At 37.6% G+C, this 19,518-nt stretch overlaps 2 protein-coding genes and 1 long non-coding RNA gene across 3 annotated transcripts; all 3 read right to left on the reverse strand.

Annotated features, from left to right (window-relative positions):
* Positions 1-689: 689 nt before the first annotated feature.
* On the reverse strand, positions 690-2,171 carry LOC124400349. Its single transcript, XR_006928369.1, has 2 exons — positions 1,096-2,171; positions 690-1,016 (listed from the first exon to the last, which is right to left on the reverse strand). It is a non-coding gene; the product is annotated as an uncharacterized LOC124400349 (long non-coding RNA).
* A 3,448-nt stretch (positions 2,172-5,619) lies between these two features.
* On the reverse strand, positions 5,620-10,561 carry rbm15 (RNA binding motif protein 15). Its single transcript, XM_046871395.1, has one exon. It carries the CDS (start codon positions 10,393-10,395, stop codon positions 7,825-7,827), a length of 2,571 nt encoding a protein of 856 aa, XP_046727351.1. The 5' UTR covers positions 10,396-10,561; the 3' UTR covers positions 5,620-7,824.
* Positions 10,562-13,218: 2,657 nt separating this feature from the next.
* alx3 (ALX homeobox 3) lies at positions 13,219-19,281 on the reverse strand. The gene is made up of 4 exons (XM_046871709.1): positions 18,588-19,281; positions 14,377-14,654; positions 14,012-14,137; positions 13,219-13,720 (listed from the first exon to the last, which is right to left on the reverse strand). The coding sequence occupies exons 1-4, from the start codon at positions 18,898-18,900 to the stop codon at positions 13,370-13,372; spliced, it is 1,068 nt and encodes a 355-aa protein (XP_046727665.1). The 5' UTR covers positions 18,901-19,281; the 3' UTR covers positions 13,219-13,369.
* Positions 19,282-19,518: the final 237 nt, after the last annotated feature.

The raw sequence follows: 19,518 nt of genomic DNA on the forward strand, positions 1-19,518 counted from the left end.
TTGTACTGCATTTACTGTAGAGTGCTAATTATATGTACTGTCTCGAGTATGCTGGAGTACAGTGGTGCTTGTTTTTATATATATATATATATATATATATATATATATATATATATATATATATATATATATATATATTCCCCACAATGATCAAAACGTGACAAAAGACTGAGGTGATAAGTTGCTTTTTAGGAGCACCAATTAAATGCACTCCTGTTGAATATGAGTTTTGTTCTGATTGTTAAGTAAATTGTAATGTTTTAGGCCATGTCTGAAGGAAGAGTTTTAAGTGCTGTAGGAAAGCACTGTTTATTTAATCACCCAAGGCCCTTTTTCTCACAGGGCCAGAGAAATTTATATTTAATGGCAAACTGTCTGTCAGTCACAGAATGCAGTTTAAGAACAAATCTAAATAAAAGGTAGAGTAAGAAACGTGTCCACTCAGTGTAGTCTTGCTACTCACTGTGTGTGGACATTTAGTCAATGTTTTATATGTGGATGTATTTTACTTTGTAAATTCTGGAAATGGTTACAGCAAGTTCTCAACTGTAAAGTTTTTCATAACTGAAATGAAAGCAAATGAAAAGTGTGTCTGAGTTTCATATAAACTTATTTAACATGCACTTTTCTGATAAGATTCTAGTATGAATTTGAGGGTTGGCTTTGTAGAAAGTAACAACACAAACCAGTAGGAAATCATTGCTTTTTTTATTGGGATTTCACATAAATATCTGCATTTAGAAATGGCAGAAGTTAAAAACATACTACTACCTTTTAACAAACTCTACAATTAATATTAGTAATTGCAAAAACAAACCTAGTAAAGTTTGTACTAAAGCACACACACACACACACACACACACACACACACACACACACACACACACACACACACACACAAACTAAAGCTCAACTACTTACGATGTGGATGCAATAATCGTAGCTCATGGTTCTTTATGGACTACGTGATGAACTGGAGCTGCACTGAACTTCACAATCCAATACCACCACTGGCACTGTTACAAAATAAATACATTAAAAATATATCTACAGCACAGACAGTGAAATAAAAAAAGGAAGAGGAAAGCTGATTACCCAGTGTGCTCATGCTCATGGAGACAAGCTGCTCACATCAGCCTTAGCAAGGATTCAGTGTAAACAATTACTGTGCAGTAGAACAATAGAAATATGTTAATAAACAATAATGCATCAAATTTACAGTCCACACTCGCATAGCTGCTTACTACAGTTTAAAATATTACAGTATATATCTTTCAGAATGTCTCTGCTTTCCTGAGATTTAAAATCTTTTTTTAATCTTTTGCTAAACTGATTAATACCCAAATTCCATCATACTGACATGAATGCCATACTGTCATCAGATCCATTATATCACACAAGTCAATACCCGCATACCATTAAGGAAGCACTGCAGATTTATCAATTCATATATTTCTAAGCAGATGTCAAATATAATGTCTAATTGGTAGATATACAAGCAAATTGAGGAACACAGAAAAACAGTTGCTGTGGGGGACATTTTGTTAGCATTGCTTGGCCCCATTTGCCGGCTCCAAGCTTCACTCGTGGTGTCCGGGTTTTTTTTTTTTTGGTCCTGTGCAACTTGATTCATGAAGGACTTCGATTCATAAAGGACTTTCAATCAGGTTAGTTGAATCAATAAAGAGAAAGACAATGCAGACTCCATGACCAGGGTTGGGAAATGTCCCAGCAAATTAACACAAAGTAATTCTGACAAACCAGCATTTCTGTCCTAACAGCAATATTCTCCAACAAGATGACTACTTCCCACAGCTCCCCACATGTACAGTACACAATGGCTCCAGTTTAGTGAGCACGTATATACAGTAAATCACAAGCTATGGCTTTCCATCTCCAGCTATAAACCATAGTGAACACCAGTAAGAGATTATGGACCACTGTTTAGACAATGTTCTCCAACATCATGACCACAACGCCAAAAGGGTAAATTCTTTTAGAAGAATGATGATCTTACCTCTATTGTGAATAACATTGAAGCTGCTTATGTGGCATCAATAGAAATTTTTTACTTTTAATAGATAGATATAGACCTTTTTAAATGTCACTCATCTCTGTGTTTGGTTGTGTGTGTGTATATATATATATATATATATTTCTGTATGAGTAAAGAAATATTTATACACATACATACACTACATACATACATACACTTTATATATATATATATATATATATATATATATATATATATAAAATGTGTATATATATGTGTATATATATATGTATATATATGTGTATATATATGTGTATATATATATATATATATATATATATATATATATATATATATATATATATATATATAGTGTGTATGTGTACAAATATTTCTTTACTCGTACAGAATTTTTTCCGTTACAGGGCTTTCAGTAATGCAATCCTTTTACAAGTTCCCTATTTAAACACATTTTAAGTGGAGAACTGCAAGTTTGTTTAGTCTCCGCCTCGAATTTTCAGCACACTTATTTCCAGTACGAGGTATAATTTAATAAGATTTGTTTTGCGCATGCATGAAAACGCTAAAGAATCTATAGTGCTAGCCGCTAGCATTCTTTAGCATTTTTTTTTTTTTTTTATGTCCAGCATCAAGAATTTCTCTTAAAAGGAGAAAATCCTAACAATTCTGCATATCGAGGGAGTGAATGAAGGAAGGATGGAAGGAATGAAGACATTTGTTAAAGTATGCTGAAATAAGAAGAACAGTTTTGATCATATCTTTAAAAAATTCAACACTATGTAAACACACACACACTTGCATACACATCTGTATTAACCAAATAGAGTCTGACAAATGTAAACTTAACTTTAATTTTCCCATGTATAAAATTTTATTCAATCAATTTAATTTGTGGCAATTTAATTGATTAGTCATTATAAGAAAAAAATGTATTGCATTATTTAGATTTATTCTATTTTAATTTTATAAAATAATTATTTAAACAGGCGTGTTTGATGTTCGCAAATGTTGATAATAAACTGCATTAACAAAAACGTCAAGCAATTTTGTTTTGCATTTATCCCCAATAACCATAATGAAATTGTAATGAACCAAGAATTTGTGCACTGTTACACGCATATATATATATATATATATATATATATATATATATATATATATATATATATATATATATATATATACACACACACACATACACACACATACACACACACACACACATATATACACACACACACACAGCAGCTATTAAACAGTTACAAAAGATAATATACTGTCAATAAATCATACCTTTAAAAACATTCTTCTTGCTGACTAATATTGTTCACATATTTCATTTATACTGTTTTATTACCTTCCAAGTTTAAAAAGACAATTGAAATCAGTTCTTCTGGTTTTCACATAAATGTACCAGGAAAGAAAGTATGTAGGTTTTACTGGTCTCCATAATAAACTGTGATTTGTATATTCTTCTATATATAGTATAGCTTGTCAGTGAATTACAGCTATTAATCTTATTCAGCATGCTATGGTTTTGCTTATACAAGATTAGATCTTTGGGAATAGTTGTCTCTCGCAAATTATTTTCAAATTTTCCTGTTCTAAAACAAATCATGGACAACTTAGCCTGTGCGGCGTAATGGAAACCATGAGGAGGTTTGAGAACCGCTGGTGGGTGAGATATAATGCGAATATAAAAAGGTCCATAACAAAGCACATCTGATTTGTTATTTTTAATATATTTCGTCATGGACGTGTCTGTGCACCAACAGCATGTCCACTTCTAAAACCTAATCCTACGCCTCATTTATCATTCAGAGAACAATCAAAGCCTTTCCACAGGCTAAATCTGTGCGGAAAAGTTCACACCAGATTATAGTGCGAACAGATTTAGCTGATGGGAATACTTTCGTTGTCTTTTTAAAATGCCATTTTAAAATCTGGATGAAGGCTATGGAGTTTTAAAGAACTGACCAGACACAAGCATTCATGTCAGTTATTTTAGAGATTTTATCGTGTGTGTGTGTGTGTGTGTATGTATATATTTATTTAGCAAGTCAGTGTGATACTATATATTTCTTATATATGTTTTCCCTCTTGGAATCAGTCAAACCTACCTGAAAACACAAATTGAGTTATTTCCCAGAGACTGTTATCTGAAAACAAATCAGTCTTGAAATAAAAAGCAGCTTTAAAAGTAATTGACCACAAAAATTCCCATATATCCAAGACTTACCTCCTCTAAAGCAGTTATTCCCCACATACTGGTGAAACATTGAGTTAATTTTTTGAAAAAAATATAAATTAAACCTGTCTGGAAAACCATTTTTTAAACTTACAGCTAAGAGTTAAGAAGTATAGAGAATACTATTTTGTTTCATTACTTATTACTGAACAGGCCATTAAACAAAGTTAAAATGTTAATATGCATATTGATGAAAATTAACATGTAAAACAACTTTAAAAAATACTTTCTCCTGTTGATAATGCAGCTACATGGGGTCATATAATCTGTAGTTCTAAACTGTTAGTTTAGTGCCAAAACATTTAAACCTTACATGAGTGTGTTACTCTGTCCTGCACTGATACTTACCTTCAGCAGCCAGGCTTTGAGAAACGGCCCTGGTATAACACACACTAGCCCTACTCACCACCGGACAGGCACTCACTGCTGGATGGCCTGATGGAGAGTTGATGAAGGTGAACACATCGGCTTACTAAGGAGGACGGGAGGTCTTTTTTTTTCTCTCCAGCTGAAGATTCTTGAAAGTGCCTCCTCCATGTGTTAACTCTTGTGCTCTTTGTTGTAAATCGCAGTCTAGTTGACAACACTTGTATTTGAGGTCAAATTAAGACTGGTGTAGATTTAATACTTCTGTCACGATTGCAAGTGGAGGAAGACAAATCTATCAGCCTTCCTTCAGGGCCTAGATGGGCTCTTTTACTTTCTATATTGCTCTCCTTTTTCTGATCATGGAAATCCTCTTCCTGTACTGATCTCAATGGTGTGGAAAAACAAAATCAAATGTGCAAAAAACAAAAGGATGGGGTAAACAAATGCCTGCTCCACCGAAACAGAAAGCATTCAAATTTGACCTTTAATTCGCAGGTGGTCTTGCTGCCAATGCAAAGCAGTTGGGTTACGGCAGACCTGATCTCTTCCAGCTGATGCAGGTAGGGAAGAACCTTGAAGGACACCAGTGGCAGTGCTGGAACAAAACCCGCATCTTATCTGAAGGTCTGTGCAATCAACATCTCCCCTCTGACTTTGGTCAGCAGCAGAGCCCAAGCCTGCTACAGAGAGCACAGTAGAAAAGGGCCCCTTATTTCTGCTTTCGCTTCCCTCAGGAATAAGGGGCAGGAGTGTGCAAAGGCTGTTAATTAGCAAAGCCGGGCAACTCCGGGACATACGGCTGGAAAACACCGACAACATGGTAATAAAACGCTCTCGCTCTTGGCTCTTAATGTCATCACCGATCCACATATGGGAAATTTTTTTTTCCTGAGCAGAAATGAGCAGCAACGATTCCATCGAAACACAACCGCAAAGCAGTGGGAGATGGTCTTCGATTCATTTCCAACGAATGAACATTTCTCCCTCAAATGAAACAATTTATTGATAGTAAGACAAAATCAAATAAGTGCCAGTGCACTTTTTGTGTATACGGACAGCTATTTCTTAGCTGTGCGAGATGTGAATGAGCGATTCCTCTTTTTTTTCCTTTCCTTCAAGAAACCAGGTAAACACACCACAAAGCAAGACGGTCATATTTCCGTTTAAATATGGGAAGTGTAAGCACAAAAACATTTACACACGTGTGAAGCTGCTCTCTCAGCGAGAATACACAATCACTAAACGGAAAGCTCTTGCCCCACTCTGTATCCAAAGGGCTCCTTTCATATTTCTCTCAATCATTTTGATTCCAGCCATGGGAAGTCCTCTGTTGCAAGTTCCTTTTTCATCCTGAGAGGTGGCTACTGAAAGTACAGTATTTCTTACTCTTCCATACATATAGAACAGCATAATTAGCTTAATTCACAAACCAATCTGTTTTAAAAATGCAATTTAGTGTGATTTTAAAATGATAGATGGCATAATACAGATGGAATTAACACAGTTGTTAATAATCAGATTCAATACACTGCAAAAAAAAAAAAATAACCTCCACATTGATAGTAATGCAAAAACATTCTGATTTGGGGGAAAATAGAAAAGTTATATGCTATATTTCCATAACAGACTATTCAAACATCTCTTTTTTATTTTCAACCTAAAACATACTTAATTTTTATGGCTGCACAATTCGGCATACTCCAACAAAACTTTGAATCTATTTTTTTTTTTTAATTACTCTTTAGTGGTTTGATCAGTACACGACCATGCACTGTGTGTTTCTGCACTCCAGTTATTGTACTGAAAAATATAAAACACTCTGAATCACCTCTAATTGCACAGCCCTGCTTCAAGTATGCCTTAAGCTGACAATTAACATGTTAATATATGCAGAATATAGATCATAGTTGATTTACATCACTATAGGCATTTATGTTTATCAAATTGGAAGGAACAGTTTTCCAGTCATATTTCGGTACCTGGACATCAATTTAACCATTCCTTTAATGTGGCATATAGAACAAAACTGATGCCAACGCTGACACAAATGAAAAAGCCACATGCATTACATATTGCTATTCTATCAAGTGTTCTTTGATTTTTGCACTGTGTTCTATGGGCAAGATTACATAAAAAAGAAAAAACAATAAAAGCATTGAAATCATTAGAAATGGGTGGCTGACTGCATTATCAATCCTGAACAGAAATTATTAGAAAAAAGCAAAGAAGCAAAAGTGAAAATGAAAATGTCTCAATAGAACTAGTTTCTCTGATGAACTTGTCAAATGCAAAAAGACAATTACAGGATGATATCTATATTATGAGCTACGTGCAATGGCCTGTGCAAATGGTGGCTCTGAAACACATTAGACTTAAAAGAAGACCAAAATAATCACTGATTCATATAAGATGCCTTGGGTATAATAAAATCTGAAGGAAAAAAAAAACAAAAACAAAACATCCATTTGTAGCCTCATTAGATGCTTGCCCGGTTACACACTGAAACACTTCAATACTAAAGTACACTTGTTTATACATTAGTTTATAATCTGCACACTTTTGAACTGTGAACTACCCCGTAACGGTTTCAAAACAGGACAACAGTCAACATGCAGTTTTAAGTGAGAAATACCTGGACTGCTTTAAAGTGAACTATAGAACTACACATCTAGGCCTATGTTACACTTCCTCATCATCATTAACTGATTGTTCCAAGCGTTAAACCACAATGACTCAATAATCTTTTTTTTTCTTTTTTAAATAAAAAATATATATAATATACCTACATAAACCAACATTCTTGTTAATATCCATATAGGGAACTGCTTACAATCTAATGGCTAAACAAACATGTAGAAGCAGTACAGTGTATAGTGTAACTTCAGTTTTCAAATTGTGTCTGCCTTTTATCTTTCACTCTTTCAAACAGTTGCACAGTATCACAATGATTTGGTTTAGAAACTCGCTTGCAATGGTGAGCAAATATTGCAATATGAAAACCAATTATGTTATATGAGACATGTTTTTTTTTTTTCATGCATTGCATTTGGCAGAACAGATGACACATACCCTTTCAATAACTGTTTAAACTATGCTGCACCAGGCTTAACAGAGCATGCAAATGAGACATTTCGGGGTTTTTTTTTTTTTTTTATAACAATGCTTTTTTTTTCCATTTGTGTTCTGATTGTTAGGATGCTCCCCGGACAATGATCATGACAAGATAGTCCTCTTCTGTTTTGGCAAGAGCTTTTGCAGAGGAATCTAAGAACTGCTGAGAGAAATCGCAGGGTGGGAACGCATGCAGCACCCCTGCGTTGTCCTTATCGCGAGTGCCCCCCACAGGTAAACTGATTACCCCAGCTGCTTGCTTTTGCTTCAGATACGAGACCAGGTTGCGCAGAGGACGCTGAGTCGAAGATGCTGGGTCTGTCGATGAGGAGAATGATGTGTCCTCTGAGCTGGTAGGAACTGCAAGGAGAATGGCATACCCGCCTGGGCCTGCCACTTTGATGCGGCGTGACACCTCATCCATCTTTGGCTGGTCGAGCCGAAGACGCTGTGTGATGCGGAGCTGCGTCACCTTCCCTCCCGTGCTGCCGTCGACCAAGAGGGTGTTGGCCACAGTCAAGTCACCATCCAGGATGTGCATGCTGGCTGGGAAGTTGCTATTCTTTAGGAGCAGCATCCCATTCCAAGCCATGCTCAGCTTTCCACCAGTGTCCTGCTTGGATGACTGACCACCCTTGAAGCTCCCTTCTCCTCGCTCTCTCTTTAATGGCCCTTTGCTTGCTTCATTTGCTTTGCGTTTTCTCTCTGATGGGCTTGTGCCAATGCTCGATTCAGACAAACTGCTGCTGCTCTTGAGGCGCTTTTCTCCAGGAGCCCTGTCTAGGCTGCTGCGCCTCTCTCTGGCTGGTGACGGCCTCTCTGCTCTCGTTGGCCGCTCAGAGTCGCTGAAGCGTCCTTCACGACTGCTATCTCCTGGGCTGCCCTCAGTGGACGGAGCTCGTCGACGCCGCACTGCCCATTCACTGCTGCTGTCGGGTGAACAGTCTAGGTGCCGTCCATCCTCTAAAAGGCGCCGTTTTCTAGCAGCATCTCTGCTCGGCAGCTCCCGCTCCAACGACCATGGCTCTCTGGGCCGCCGATCTCGTTCCAAGTGCTCCAGAGGTTCGAATGCAGGAGTTCTTACTCGTTCACGGATAGCAGGGGCTGGCCATTCTGCACCGGCATAAAGCTCCCGTTCTCTAAAATGCAGTGGCGGTGGAGTTCTTTCTCTGACCCTAATAGCTTCAGGGGTTGCACGGTGAACAAAGGACTCAGCCACGACCTCGTAGTGGGGAAGGGGAAGCGGCTGAAGAAACTGCGGTTGGTAGCGGTGCTCAGTGTCTGCAAAATCCACTCTGAGTCGTCTGTCTGGGCCTCCAAGGGGAAAACCACGCATGTGTGTGCAAGCTGCCTGAGCAGCATCCAAACTCTCATACTGAATGTAGGCCCATGTGTCCCCTTTTCTGTAATCTATAGTCCTAATAGTGCCAAAACGATCAAACTCCCTTGCTAACGCAGCCAGAGGAACCCAAGGTCCGAGGCCCCCCACCCAGAGGCGTGTTGTAGGGGTTGCTTTTCCGTAACCGATTTTAATAGCATTGCGGCCGACCACTTTTCCTGACATGCTGATCTTTGCTCTGTGGGCCATGTCCAAGTTCTCAAACTTAAGAAATCCATATGTGCTGTTTTGGCCACGGCTGGGTCTCTTGATGTCCACTTCAGTAATGACCCCAAAGCGGTCAAATGCCCGGCGCAGATCATTTTCAGTCACTGTGATATCCAAGTTTCCCAAAAACAATGTTCGGTTAGCTCTTTGGTCATCCTCGGGAGAAATAAAGTCCTCTTCGCGAAAAGCAGCAGCTCGTTCAGCAATGTAAGTGGGTCTTGCTCTAGCTTCATAAAAGGCAAACTCTCTTTCTCTTTCTAGCTCTCTTGGTAAGGGAGGTGGTGGGGGTGGAGGAAGTCGACCAAGTGCTAACTGCTGGAGCCTGTAGTCCCTATATCCGAGTCCAGTAGGGGACAGAGGCCTCTGGGTGTGCAAATGTCTGTGGCCAGCCACGGCAGAAAAGTGGTCTTTTTCCACGGGTGATCGACTTCTCCTCCTGTTTATGTATACCGCCTCGATTTTCAGAGGGCGGTCATAGAGCACCAGGCGACCTCGGGCGTGTTTCGCCGCCCTTGCATCGTCAGGCCTCCTGAAGTTCACAAAAGCGATCCTTTCCTCGTTAACGCGGCTAATTTTAACACTCACATCGCCGAATTTCTTGAACTCGTGGAACAAGCCGTCCTCGATCTCCTCGTCGCTCAACTGCGAGCCCAGTTCACTTATTTTTAGCGTCTTGTACTCACTCTCGTTGGCGGCGAGCTGGCTGCGCTGCTCTGAGCGCGAGTTGCTTCTCGCGGCGGCTTCGAGCGACAGGCTCGCGTTGTGGTTCTTGCTAGCGCTAACGACGGGGTTGGTGTAGCTGTGATTGTTTCCCGTGCGACTTGAAACATGCCCGTCAAAGTCCCGACTGTCCCTTTTGTCTCCGAGCAAACCCCTTCTCGCCGAACCTCCTTCGCTTTTGGAAGAGCTATTTCCATTGTTGCTTCCGCCAGAAATCGCCACAACCCCCATTTTCTTGCTGCTCGGGTGGCTTCCTCCCCTGTCTCGAACATCGTCCACGGCCCGCGAGCGTTTTTTCACCGGCGACCTTTCTTTTCCTTTCATGCTGGATATTTTGCGACTCTACGGCTTGTAACAAACAATTACGAAGCGTCCGCACTACCAAAACTCATTAATTCGAACGACAAAATACTGCAATTCGCTTAATATGATAGCTGCAAAACAACCACAGACGCCATCTTGTATAGACTACGGCGTTCCCTGCCCGACGAATTTGATTGGTTTGCTAAGATGACAGACTGGAATACTATTGGCTGAATCCCACATCAATCACCGAAGTCCCTACACGCCCGAATGACTTCTCCTCGCTTAGAGATGCTTCGTCCTCGTGGCATGCGGAAATAAAATCCTGAAAAGGATATTGGTGAATTTTTGCCATATTTACTATTGAAAAAATATGTGCATACGCTGCAAAATTAAACTATTAGTCATTATAATGTCACTTATTTATGTAAAAATATGGCAATCTTTTTATTTTATATCTAAAACCGGTGACCTTTACGTGAAGCAAGTCAGCATGTTTATCTTATGTCCATAAGATGTCGCCATCTGTATTATTATGTAAACATACAACCAACACACACACACACACACACACACACACACACACACACACACACATATATATATATATATATATATATATATATATATATATATATATATATATATATATATATATATATATATTATTGTTATTATTTATTTTTTTATTATTATTATATTTTCCTTGTTCATTAGCTCTTCTCAACACACTCTCCTCACGACCCTAATATAATATCCCACGGAAATGTTACTTTTCTCTTTATTTGTTTATTTGTTTATTTAGGCTTGTGAGGAGAGTGTGTTGAGAAGATGGAGGGAGTATTTTGAGCAGCTGATGAACAAGGAAAATGAGAGAGAGAGAGAGAAGGTTGGATGATGTGGAGATGGTGAAGCAGGAAGTGGATAGGATTAGTAAGGAGAAAGTGAGAGCAGCGATTAAGAGGATGAAGAGTGGAAAGTCGGTTGGATCAGATGACATACCGATAGAAGCGTGGAGATGTTTAGGAGAGATGGCAGTGGAGTTTTTAACAAGATTGTTCAAAATTTGTTTGGAAGGTAAGAAGATGCCTGAGGAATGGAGAAGGAGTGTGCTGGTACCGATCTTTAAGAATAAGGGAGATGTGCAGACCTGCAGTAACTACAGGGGAATAAAGTTGATCAGTCACAGCATGAAGTTATGGAAAAGAGTAGTGGAAGCCAGGCTGAGAGAAGAGGTGACCATCTGTGAGCAACAGTATGGTTTCATACTGAGGAAGAGCACCGCAGACGCAATATTTGCTTTGAGAATGTTGATGGAGAAGTATAGAGAAGGTCAGGAGTTGCATTGTGTGTTTGTGGATTTGTAGAAAGCATACGACCGGATGCAGAGAAAGCAGTTGTGGTGTTGTATGAGGGAGCCTGAAAGAATATTTATTTATTTATTTATTTATTATCAGTACACTAATTTAAGCAAGCCTGTGTAGCTGGAGCATGGCTTTGTCTCAAAGGACCAGGCTAAAATCCTCAACTAAAAGTTGTGGGTGTGGAGGGTCTCTCTCTTTCTCTCTCTCTCTCTCTCTCTCTCTCTCTCTCTCTCTCTCTCTCTCTCCCCTCTCTCTATCTTTCTCTTTCTTACTCAAATGCCTTTATTGGAAACACATGTCCTTTCTCTCTTTCTATAACATGATATGGCATGCCAGATTGTCACTTGTGGTCCAGCACTGATATGATGTTTAACATATAATGGAAAAAATGAAGCATTATTATTTTACTCAGATAATCAGAACATTGGTTTTGAACAGGTTAAAACTGTACAATGTTTTACTTTTTTTGTATTATGTTTTGTTATGTCCTAATCACCTAGTGCAAGACCAAATACATACTAGGCCACACTGCACTCTTGTTGATGGCTCTGCATGTCCTATGATTTAAATGCAATGGTTAAATTAAGAGTAATAACAGCCTGAAATCATGAAAGATTTCCAGTTTAGTTTTAGTTTAAATGTATGATCTATATATTCAGGGTTGAAAAAAAATTGAAAGTATATTTCTGGAAAGACCAGTATTAATAATTCATTGTGCAAATTGCAGGTTCTGCAGCACTGTGTCTAATTTCATTTATTTTGCTTTATGTTTTTTTAAATACATAGTGCATAACAATAGTGTTATTGTAGAAAGTTAGAAACATATCATTTTTGTAATCTTTCAGTTGACATCTGGTGGCAGAAAGTGAATGCCCTGAAGTGAATTACTGATATTAATTGTGCGATTATAAAGTTCAATACTATTTATAACTATTTATTACTATTTATAATCATTAAATGGGGAGGGTTGCGTTAGGATGGGCATCCAGTGTAAAAACGTGCCAAATCGAACATGCGGATCATGAATACGGATGATCCACTGTGTTGACCCCTAATAGAAAACCGAAAGAAAGAAAGTTTTATAATCATTTGACAGAAAAGCCATTTACTGAGTGCTAAAATTTGACTAAATATACAAGAATATTATAAACTCAGAATTATCTGTGTGCTGTGATTTAATGGAACAGGGGGAAAAAACCTTTGTAATTAGAAATGAACTTTAATGGCTGCACATCTGAAACATAAAAGCCACTTATTGACTGTCATACTACAAAAAAAATCAATATACACTGGAAATATATGATTAACTAATTTAAATAAAAATGCTATTATTTTCTTAGGACAGTGATGCTTATATCGTGAATACATTCTTTTAAATCTTTAACATTAAGGCAACCTTCTGCATGTATGTTTTCAAAAGACTGACAGCAACCAAATACATGCTCTTGTATGGACACAGAAACAGCATATACAGGTGGCATTTATTTTTGTTATTTTTATTACATCAACTGCAAATCTATGAAAGGATCAGGACCGAAACTGTTCCTCATGCATGATGGAAGATCTCGAATGTTTGGATTTCTGTGTGAATCCACTGATTATAAGTTGGATCAGTCCTACTTAACTACCAGTCACGTTGGCCAAGACAAGAGGCTGCCAGGGTCTTTGGTTTTCATGCGCAGTGCCACTAGGCCTGAAGGCTTGTAGTCAGACTCTGGGCTGGGCTCAAAGGAATGAGCCCCCAGACCTCCCTGGAAGCTGTGCAGAGAGTACAGGCCATTGATGCCTGGATGGTGTGGATGAGGATGATGTGGTGGGTGAGTTGGAGATGTAGACATTCCCATAAGCCCATGAGCATGGTGGTGTGCATGGGGATGAGGGTAAGGAGCCATACAGGAAGAAGGCATGCTGTCTGTGCCCAGGACGCAGCCCCCACTGGCCCCACCTGCACCTCCTCCTCCAGGCCACAGGTTTCCCTGCATCTATGAAGTGAAAGAGAGATGATAAATGTAAGAAATGTGCATGCAAAGGTGTTAAGCTGAGTCCGAACTGAGGTCAACTTAAGTCTAATGAATGCATAATGTGATCAGAGACAAGCATACACATGAATAGGCCAAATAATAAATAAATAAATAATGACAAATAATCTATAGACTATTTCTTAAATATTGTATAAGCTTTCTACTTATAATTATACATATAATCTTGTATGATCAGCAGCATGTACATTGGTGTAGCCTTCTTAACACATTAATGTTATAGCTTGTGCGTACCTGGTAGGTATTGGAGCGAGGGAGCAGGGAGATATCATATGTTGCGGCAAAGTGATTTCGCACTTCCTGCATTTTACCATAGCGCTCCCGCTTCCTCCATTTAGCTCGTCTATTTTGGAACCACACCTGACAAAAGATTATAGAAATACCTTTAGTCTGCAAAATCCCCAATTCTAAAATTGTTCAACTTTAAAACATTAGCAGCTCTATAAACATAAAATCCAATAGCAGTGATGATCCTGAACTTTTCACATAAAATAACGAGATTAATTTATTCTGACTCCAGTTACATCATTTGATTTTAAAGAATAAAATAAAAAAGTTTAGGGTTAGATCGATTTGTGTACCAAAGGCTTATAGAGTACCTGCACTCGTGCTTCAGTGAGCTCAGTTCTCAGAGCCAACTGCTCCCGTGCATACACATCTGGGTAGTGTGTCTTGTGAAAGACCTTCTCCAGTTCTTCCAGCTGAAAGGTACTAAATGTGGTTCGGTTTCTTCGTTTTTTGTTCTTGCCTGACAGGTTGATTGAGTCTGCAATGGAGTCCCCTTCGTTTAATCCATCTGAAGACTCTTTCAATTTGCCACAGCATTCAGAGTCCAAAACAGGATAAGCCAGAGTCTTAGGTAATGACTTCTCCCCCACTGAGGACCGAAGAGACAAGGAAAAACTTGGTTCTCTCAATGTTTTGCATATTTCGATCATAGAAAAGAAGAAAATAGTTGCAGGCTGCATTTTAAAGTTTATTGTAATGATGAATAATAAGAAAAATGTTTAGTGTAGTATAGTATTTATGGTGTACATACTCTATAATGTACTACTTCCTATAAGTAGTAAAGTATATCAGGATCGACTTGGATCCAGGCCTGGGAATACTGGGTGTGGGGTGGGAATACAGTTTGGATGGGACGCTATTCATACACACATTCACACCCTCATTTACACAAATGACATTTTACAGTGTCCAAGGCAACTAGCATGTTTTCACGAGGTGGCAAGTAACCAGACACACACAGCAACTCAGGATCAAACCAGGGCCTTAGATCTGGAGCTGTACTTTATTAAAGTATTGTGTAATATTTTATGGTATAATGTATTACTATATGGTATGGTATACTACTGCATTAATATCAATGAATAGTATAATAACAAAATGTATTATTATTGTCTTAATGTTAGCATTAGAAGGTAGTTTGGTCGAAGGTAATTTGTTAAGCTACTACTGTGGAAAATATTTAAATATGAACACTTATAAATAGAATGCAAACTGACTTTATTCAGCAGATGTCATCGAGTAAGCAGTGCTATGAATTTTGGCACAGACACTCACGAGAGAACTGAGAATGAATTATTTACAAAGATAAACAAGTGAATGTGGTTTTGCATTTGGTTCATATAAACACAGAACTAAAGGATTTGCACAACCATAAACATAAAAAAATGTTTACTACATAAAAAAGGAAAAATATCTGGGGTTTGTTTTTTATTTAGAGTGTCTAGTGCTTTGTGAGGGAAACAGTCTCCGAATGTGGAAAGATATCTGGGCTCATGTTCAAAAATGTTGTGTTCATAAGAAGACGATATATATTACTGCACTTGACAAAGATTTAAGTTGATAAAGGTTATGTTAGATATTCTTGGCAATGAGCATGATTACCATTAAAAGTACAATATGATAAAGTTTTATATGATATAAAAGTACATACACTGATATGTTATATTTATTAGCAATTCTGTTATTTAATGTACTTTTTGATAAAATGCTATCTGTATGTTTTCAGTTGTTGTACCTAAATAGGTAATAAAATTATTTATGACATGTAAAAAAAAAAAATGCTACATACAAAAAGTAAAATAAAAATTTCTTGTAAAAAAAAAAAAAAGAGTTTAATAAGCCTACCATGTTTGCTTTGGAGTAAAGGGGCTTTGGGGGAGTGTCTTTAACAGGACTTGGCGTTGCACATAAACACAGCCATGTATTTAGTCTCTAGAGGATGCATTTTCCAAAGTACTCATATAATCCACTAACAATTAACCAATGAATAAATTAAGATAACATTTTATTATCATTGTTTTCTGCACATATTGCAAGTATTTTATTAATATAAAGAAAGTTAAGCTAATGAAATGAATACGAGGTTGCAACCTTAGGTCTTGCATCGTCCATGAAAAGATCAAATGTAATACAAAATAAATGTCAAATCTTTTTTTTTTCAACTTGACACTAATTTGATTTAGCCACTAAGGTCACGACAAACATACATTTGCAAATAGGTCTTCATATTTATGCCAGGCAAAAGCAGGACTTGTTCATATATGGTTTTGTTTTTATAGAAGACAAGTAGCTTGTGTGTGTGTGTGTGTGTGTGTGTGTGTGTGTGTGTGTGTGTGTGTGTGTGTGTGTGTGTGTGTGTGTGTTTTTGTTGTTGTTGTTGTGGTCCTCTGGTTATCTCTTCTGGGAAAACTGTAAAATATTTAATTTAGAGCCAAGTATGTAATGAAATGTACCAAGTAATTTTTTTTAAGGAATCAAGGAAGCCTTATTTATTGAAAAAAATATTTTTGAAAAAAAAAACAAAAAAACGTGTTTTTCTATTTTCAAAAAATGCTAAATGTTTTTAACCATATTTATGCTTTCAAAACACTTCTTAATGCTTGTTTCAGACAAACAAATAGTTCCAGGCACATAAGTAATATATACATTTTTCAACCAATACATTTCATTTGCCTAAATGTCTTATATGTGAAAATACATCTAGTCAATAAAAACCACTGGCAATCGCAATCACTTGAAATGTCCAACAGTGTCATGTCCAGTGCATTTATTGGGCTTTGGGCTAAATGTCACATTAATGTTTGTTTCTCTTCTGCAGGTTTCTGTAAGCAAAATTTCTCACCAAAGTCTAAGTAATTGTAACTGACACTACATAAAAAGATTTGTATCCTGAAACTGTGAATAAACAACATCCATACCAAACACCAGATTCTGGTTTTTTTTCTTCTTTTTTTGTTTTTGTTGCATTAAACATAAATAATTATTATTCCCTGTGTACAAAAAAATGATTTGTGCTTGCTATGATTCAGGACTAAACAAAAATGTCTTCATACTGAATCTCTGATATCACTGTGTAGACTAAAACACACAGACACATTTAGTAGATTAAATGTAGAACATTTAATGGCCTAAATATTGTCCAAAACAGACATAGAATATTCCTCAATTAGGTAATACGAGTTGACAGAGCTCCCTAGCTTTAACACAATCCTACTGATAGTCATTTAAAACGACCGGAAGTCTCTGTTTGTGTTCAGAACATGTCTGGAGTGTCAGAGCTCATCAGGAAGGACATCGCAATAGTGTCCACAACTGGTTTAGAAATATACACAACAGCGAAAAACAATATTGCTCCGGTGTTACTGAATAATAATAATAATAATAATAATAATAATAATAGTAACAATAATAATAGTAATGATAATATTAAATAGTTATTAATAGTTTTACAAAGGTTTTCTTAAAACATTACAATTTCGCACATACAATGCGCATCTTGGTCCTGATCGCATTTTGCTGATTGATAACGATTTTGTAAATACAGGTGAAATAAATAATAAATATTCGCCTCATTCAAAACAACATATTATTATATTTATTAAAATTATTATGTATTTTGTTTTGTTGTTGTTGTTGTTATTGTTTGATCTTCTACTACCACTACTACAAATAATAATAATAATAATAATAATAATAATAATAATAATAAACACACTAATCATGGAAAATGACCAAAAACGTGTGGAAAAAACAATCAAAACATTTCAATTTTAAATAACCTTAACAATAAACGAGCTAAAAAAGGCTTAATGTCATTGCAAAAATAACTCCATGATTACTGTTAGCTTTAGTTTTAACTACTAGCGCTTTATTCATTTATTTTTTTTTGCAATGGCGATCAAAATCCTCGCTTATAGGTTTCAAACTCGCGTACTTCCAAAGGTTTTAGCGCATTTTTTAAAACATACATTCAGTGAAATCTCAAATTAGGGTTATAACGCAAAACAGGACAAATTATTAAAGCATATTTTGCATGCTAAACGAATCTTTTATTTATTGTTGTTGTAAGAGAAACAAACTATATTTATTTAAACATTATTACTTATTATTATTTCAACACTAATATTTTATAAAGCGGAACATCAGGAGGGTGCACAGTATTCTTTTTTTCTCAATAATGCGCATGTCAAAAGAATGATCAAATTGAAGTTCGTTCATGTTTTAGAGAATTATAATATATTTTTGCCATTTCTCATGAATGATTTGCATATCATATAATACCTTTTGTTTAGAGACTGGATTAGAGAATACATTAAAATAATATGTGTAAAGCAGAAATAGCTCTGGCAACCCTGAAACATAGGTATATCAGTGGCCATGATGATTATGATTGTCGGTTACTGTTATTGTTTTATTTGCTTGCTGAGTTTAATAAAGTTTATTAAATCGGTGTACTGTAACACAGGAGGTTACCGCTGTCTCGAGAAAGCAACATTTTCCGTCTCGAGCTTTACTCACTCACCAATGGAAGTGCTGTCGTAAAACGAGCTCTTCTCGGGTATGGACGCGGGTTTTTGGTCCGTCGCGGCGGTTTCTTGGAACTTGGCGTGTTTTCTGGGCGAGGAGCCGCCGAGGCTGTGCGTAAAGTCCGCAGCGTAGCGCGCGCCAAAGAAGTCCGCGCGCGCGCCGTGCCTCTGCGTCACGTGTGCGTGCGGCGACTTCTGCAGCTCGTCGCACTGGAAGAAGCGTGCGGAGTTGTGCTCCAGACCCGGAGATTGCTCCGGCGTCGTCCTGTGCGGCGGTGAAACGAAAGACAAACAGCTCTCGGTCTCCATTGCGGCCCTTCGATCGCGCGCGCTGGCTACCAGTAACAGCGCGAGCGTCTGTGCGCGCTCGACAGAGGGAGACGCTTTCGCCGCCGCCCCCCCTCCTGCAGCGTCTCCATTTTCAGGTGGGTGGGATTTCAGCGATCAGAAACAAAGAGCCGTGAAACGAGAAGCAAAGGGAGAGAGAATGCAGCGGTCTGATTCAATCTAGCAAGAATTCAATCACGTGGAGTTTCTGTCTGCCCAATGAACTGTTTGTCGAAAATGCTCAAGCAATAAGTTTCAAATGGTCCACCATGAGCATGATTTTATAGACAAGAAATCACACATATTTACTAACAAACATGGTTGCATGGAGGTAAACAGTGAGTGCCAGGCTCCGTGTTTCAAACTTGACCAGATATACTGGAAGTGCGTGTCAAAATCCCCCGTAAACAGACGAAATCCCGTCAGACCTCCAGGTGCGACAGACTTTACAAAACTAATGCGGTATAAAAAACTCATCAACTGATTGATTCAAAACGTATAATAAAACATTTAATATGAAATGCAAATTTTACATTTATGTAGTTTGATAATTTACAAATATATACATAACCTACAGAAACACAATTTATATCCAGACAT

Source organism: Silurus meridionalis, chromosome 17 (genome assembly GCF_014805685.1).
Source record: "Silurus meridionalis isolate SWU-2019-XX chromosome 17, ASM1480568v1, whole genome shotgun sequence".
NCBI classification, from domain to species: Eukaryota; Metazoa; Chordata; class Actinopteri; order Siluriformes; family Siluridae; genus Silurus; species Silurus meridionalis.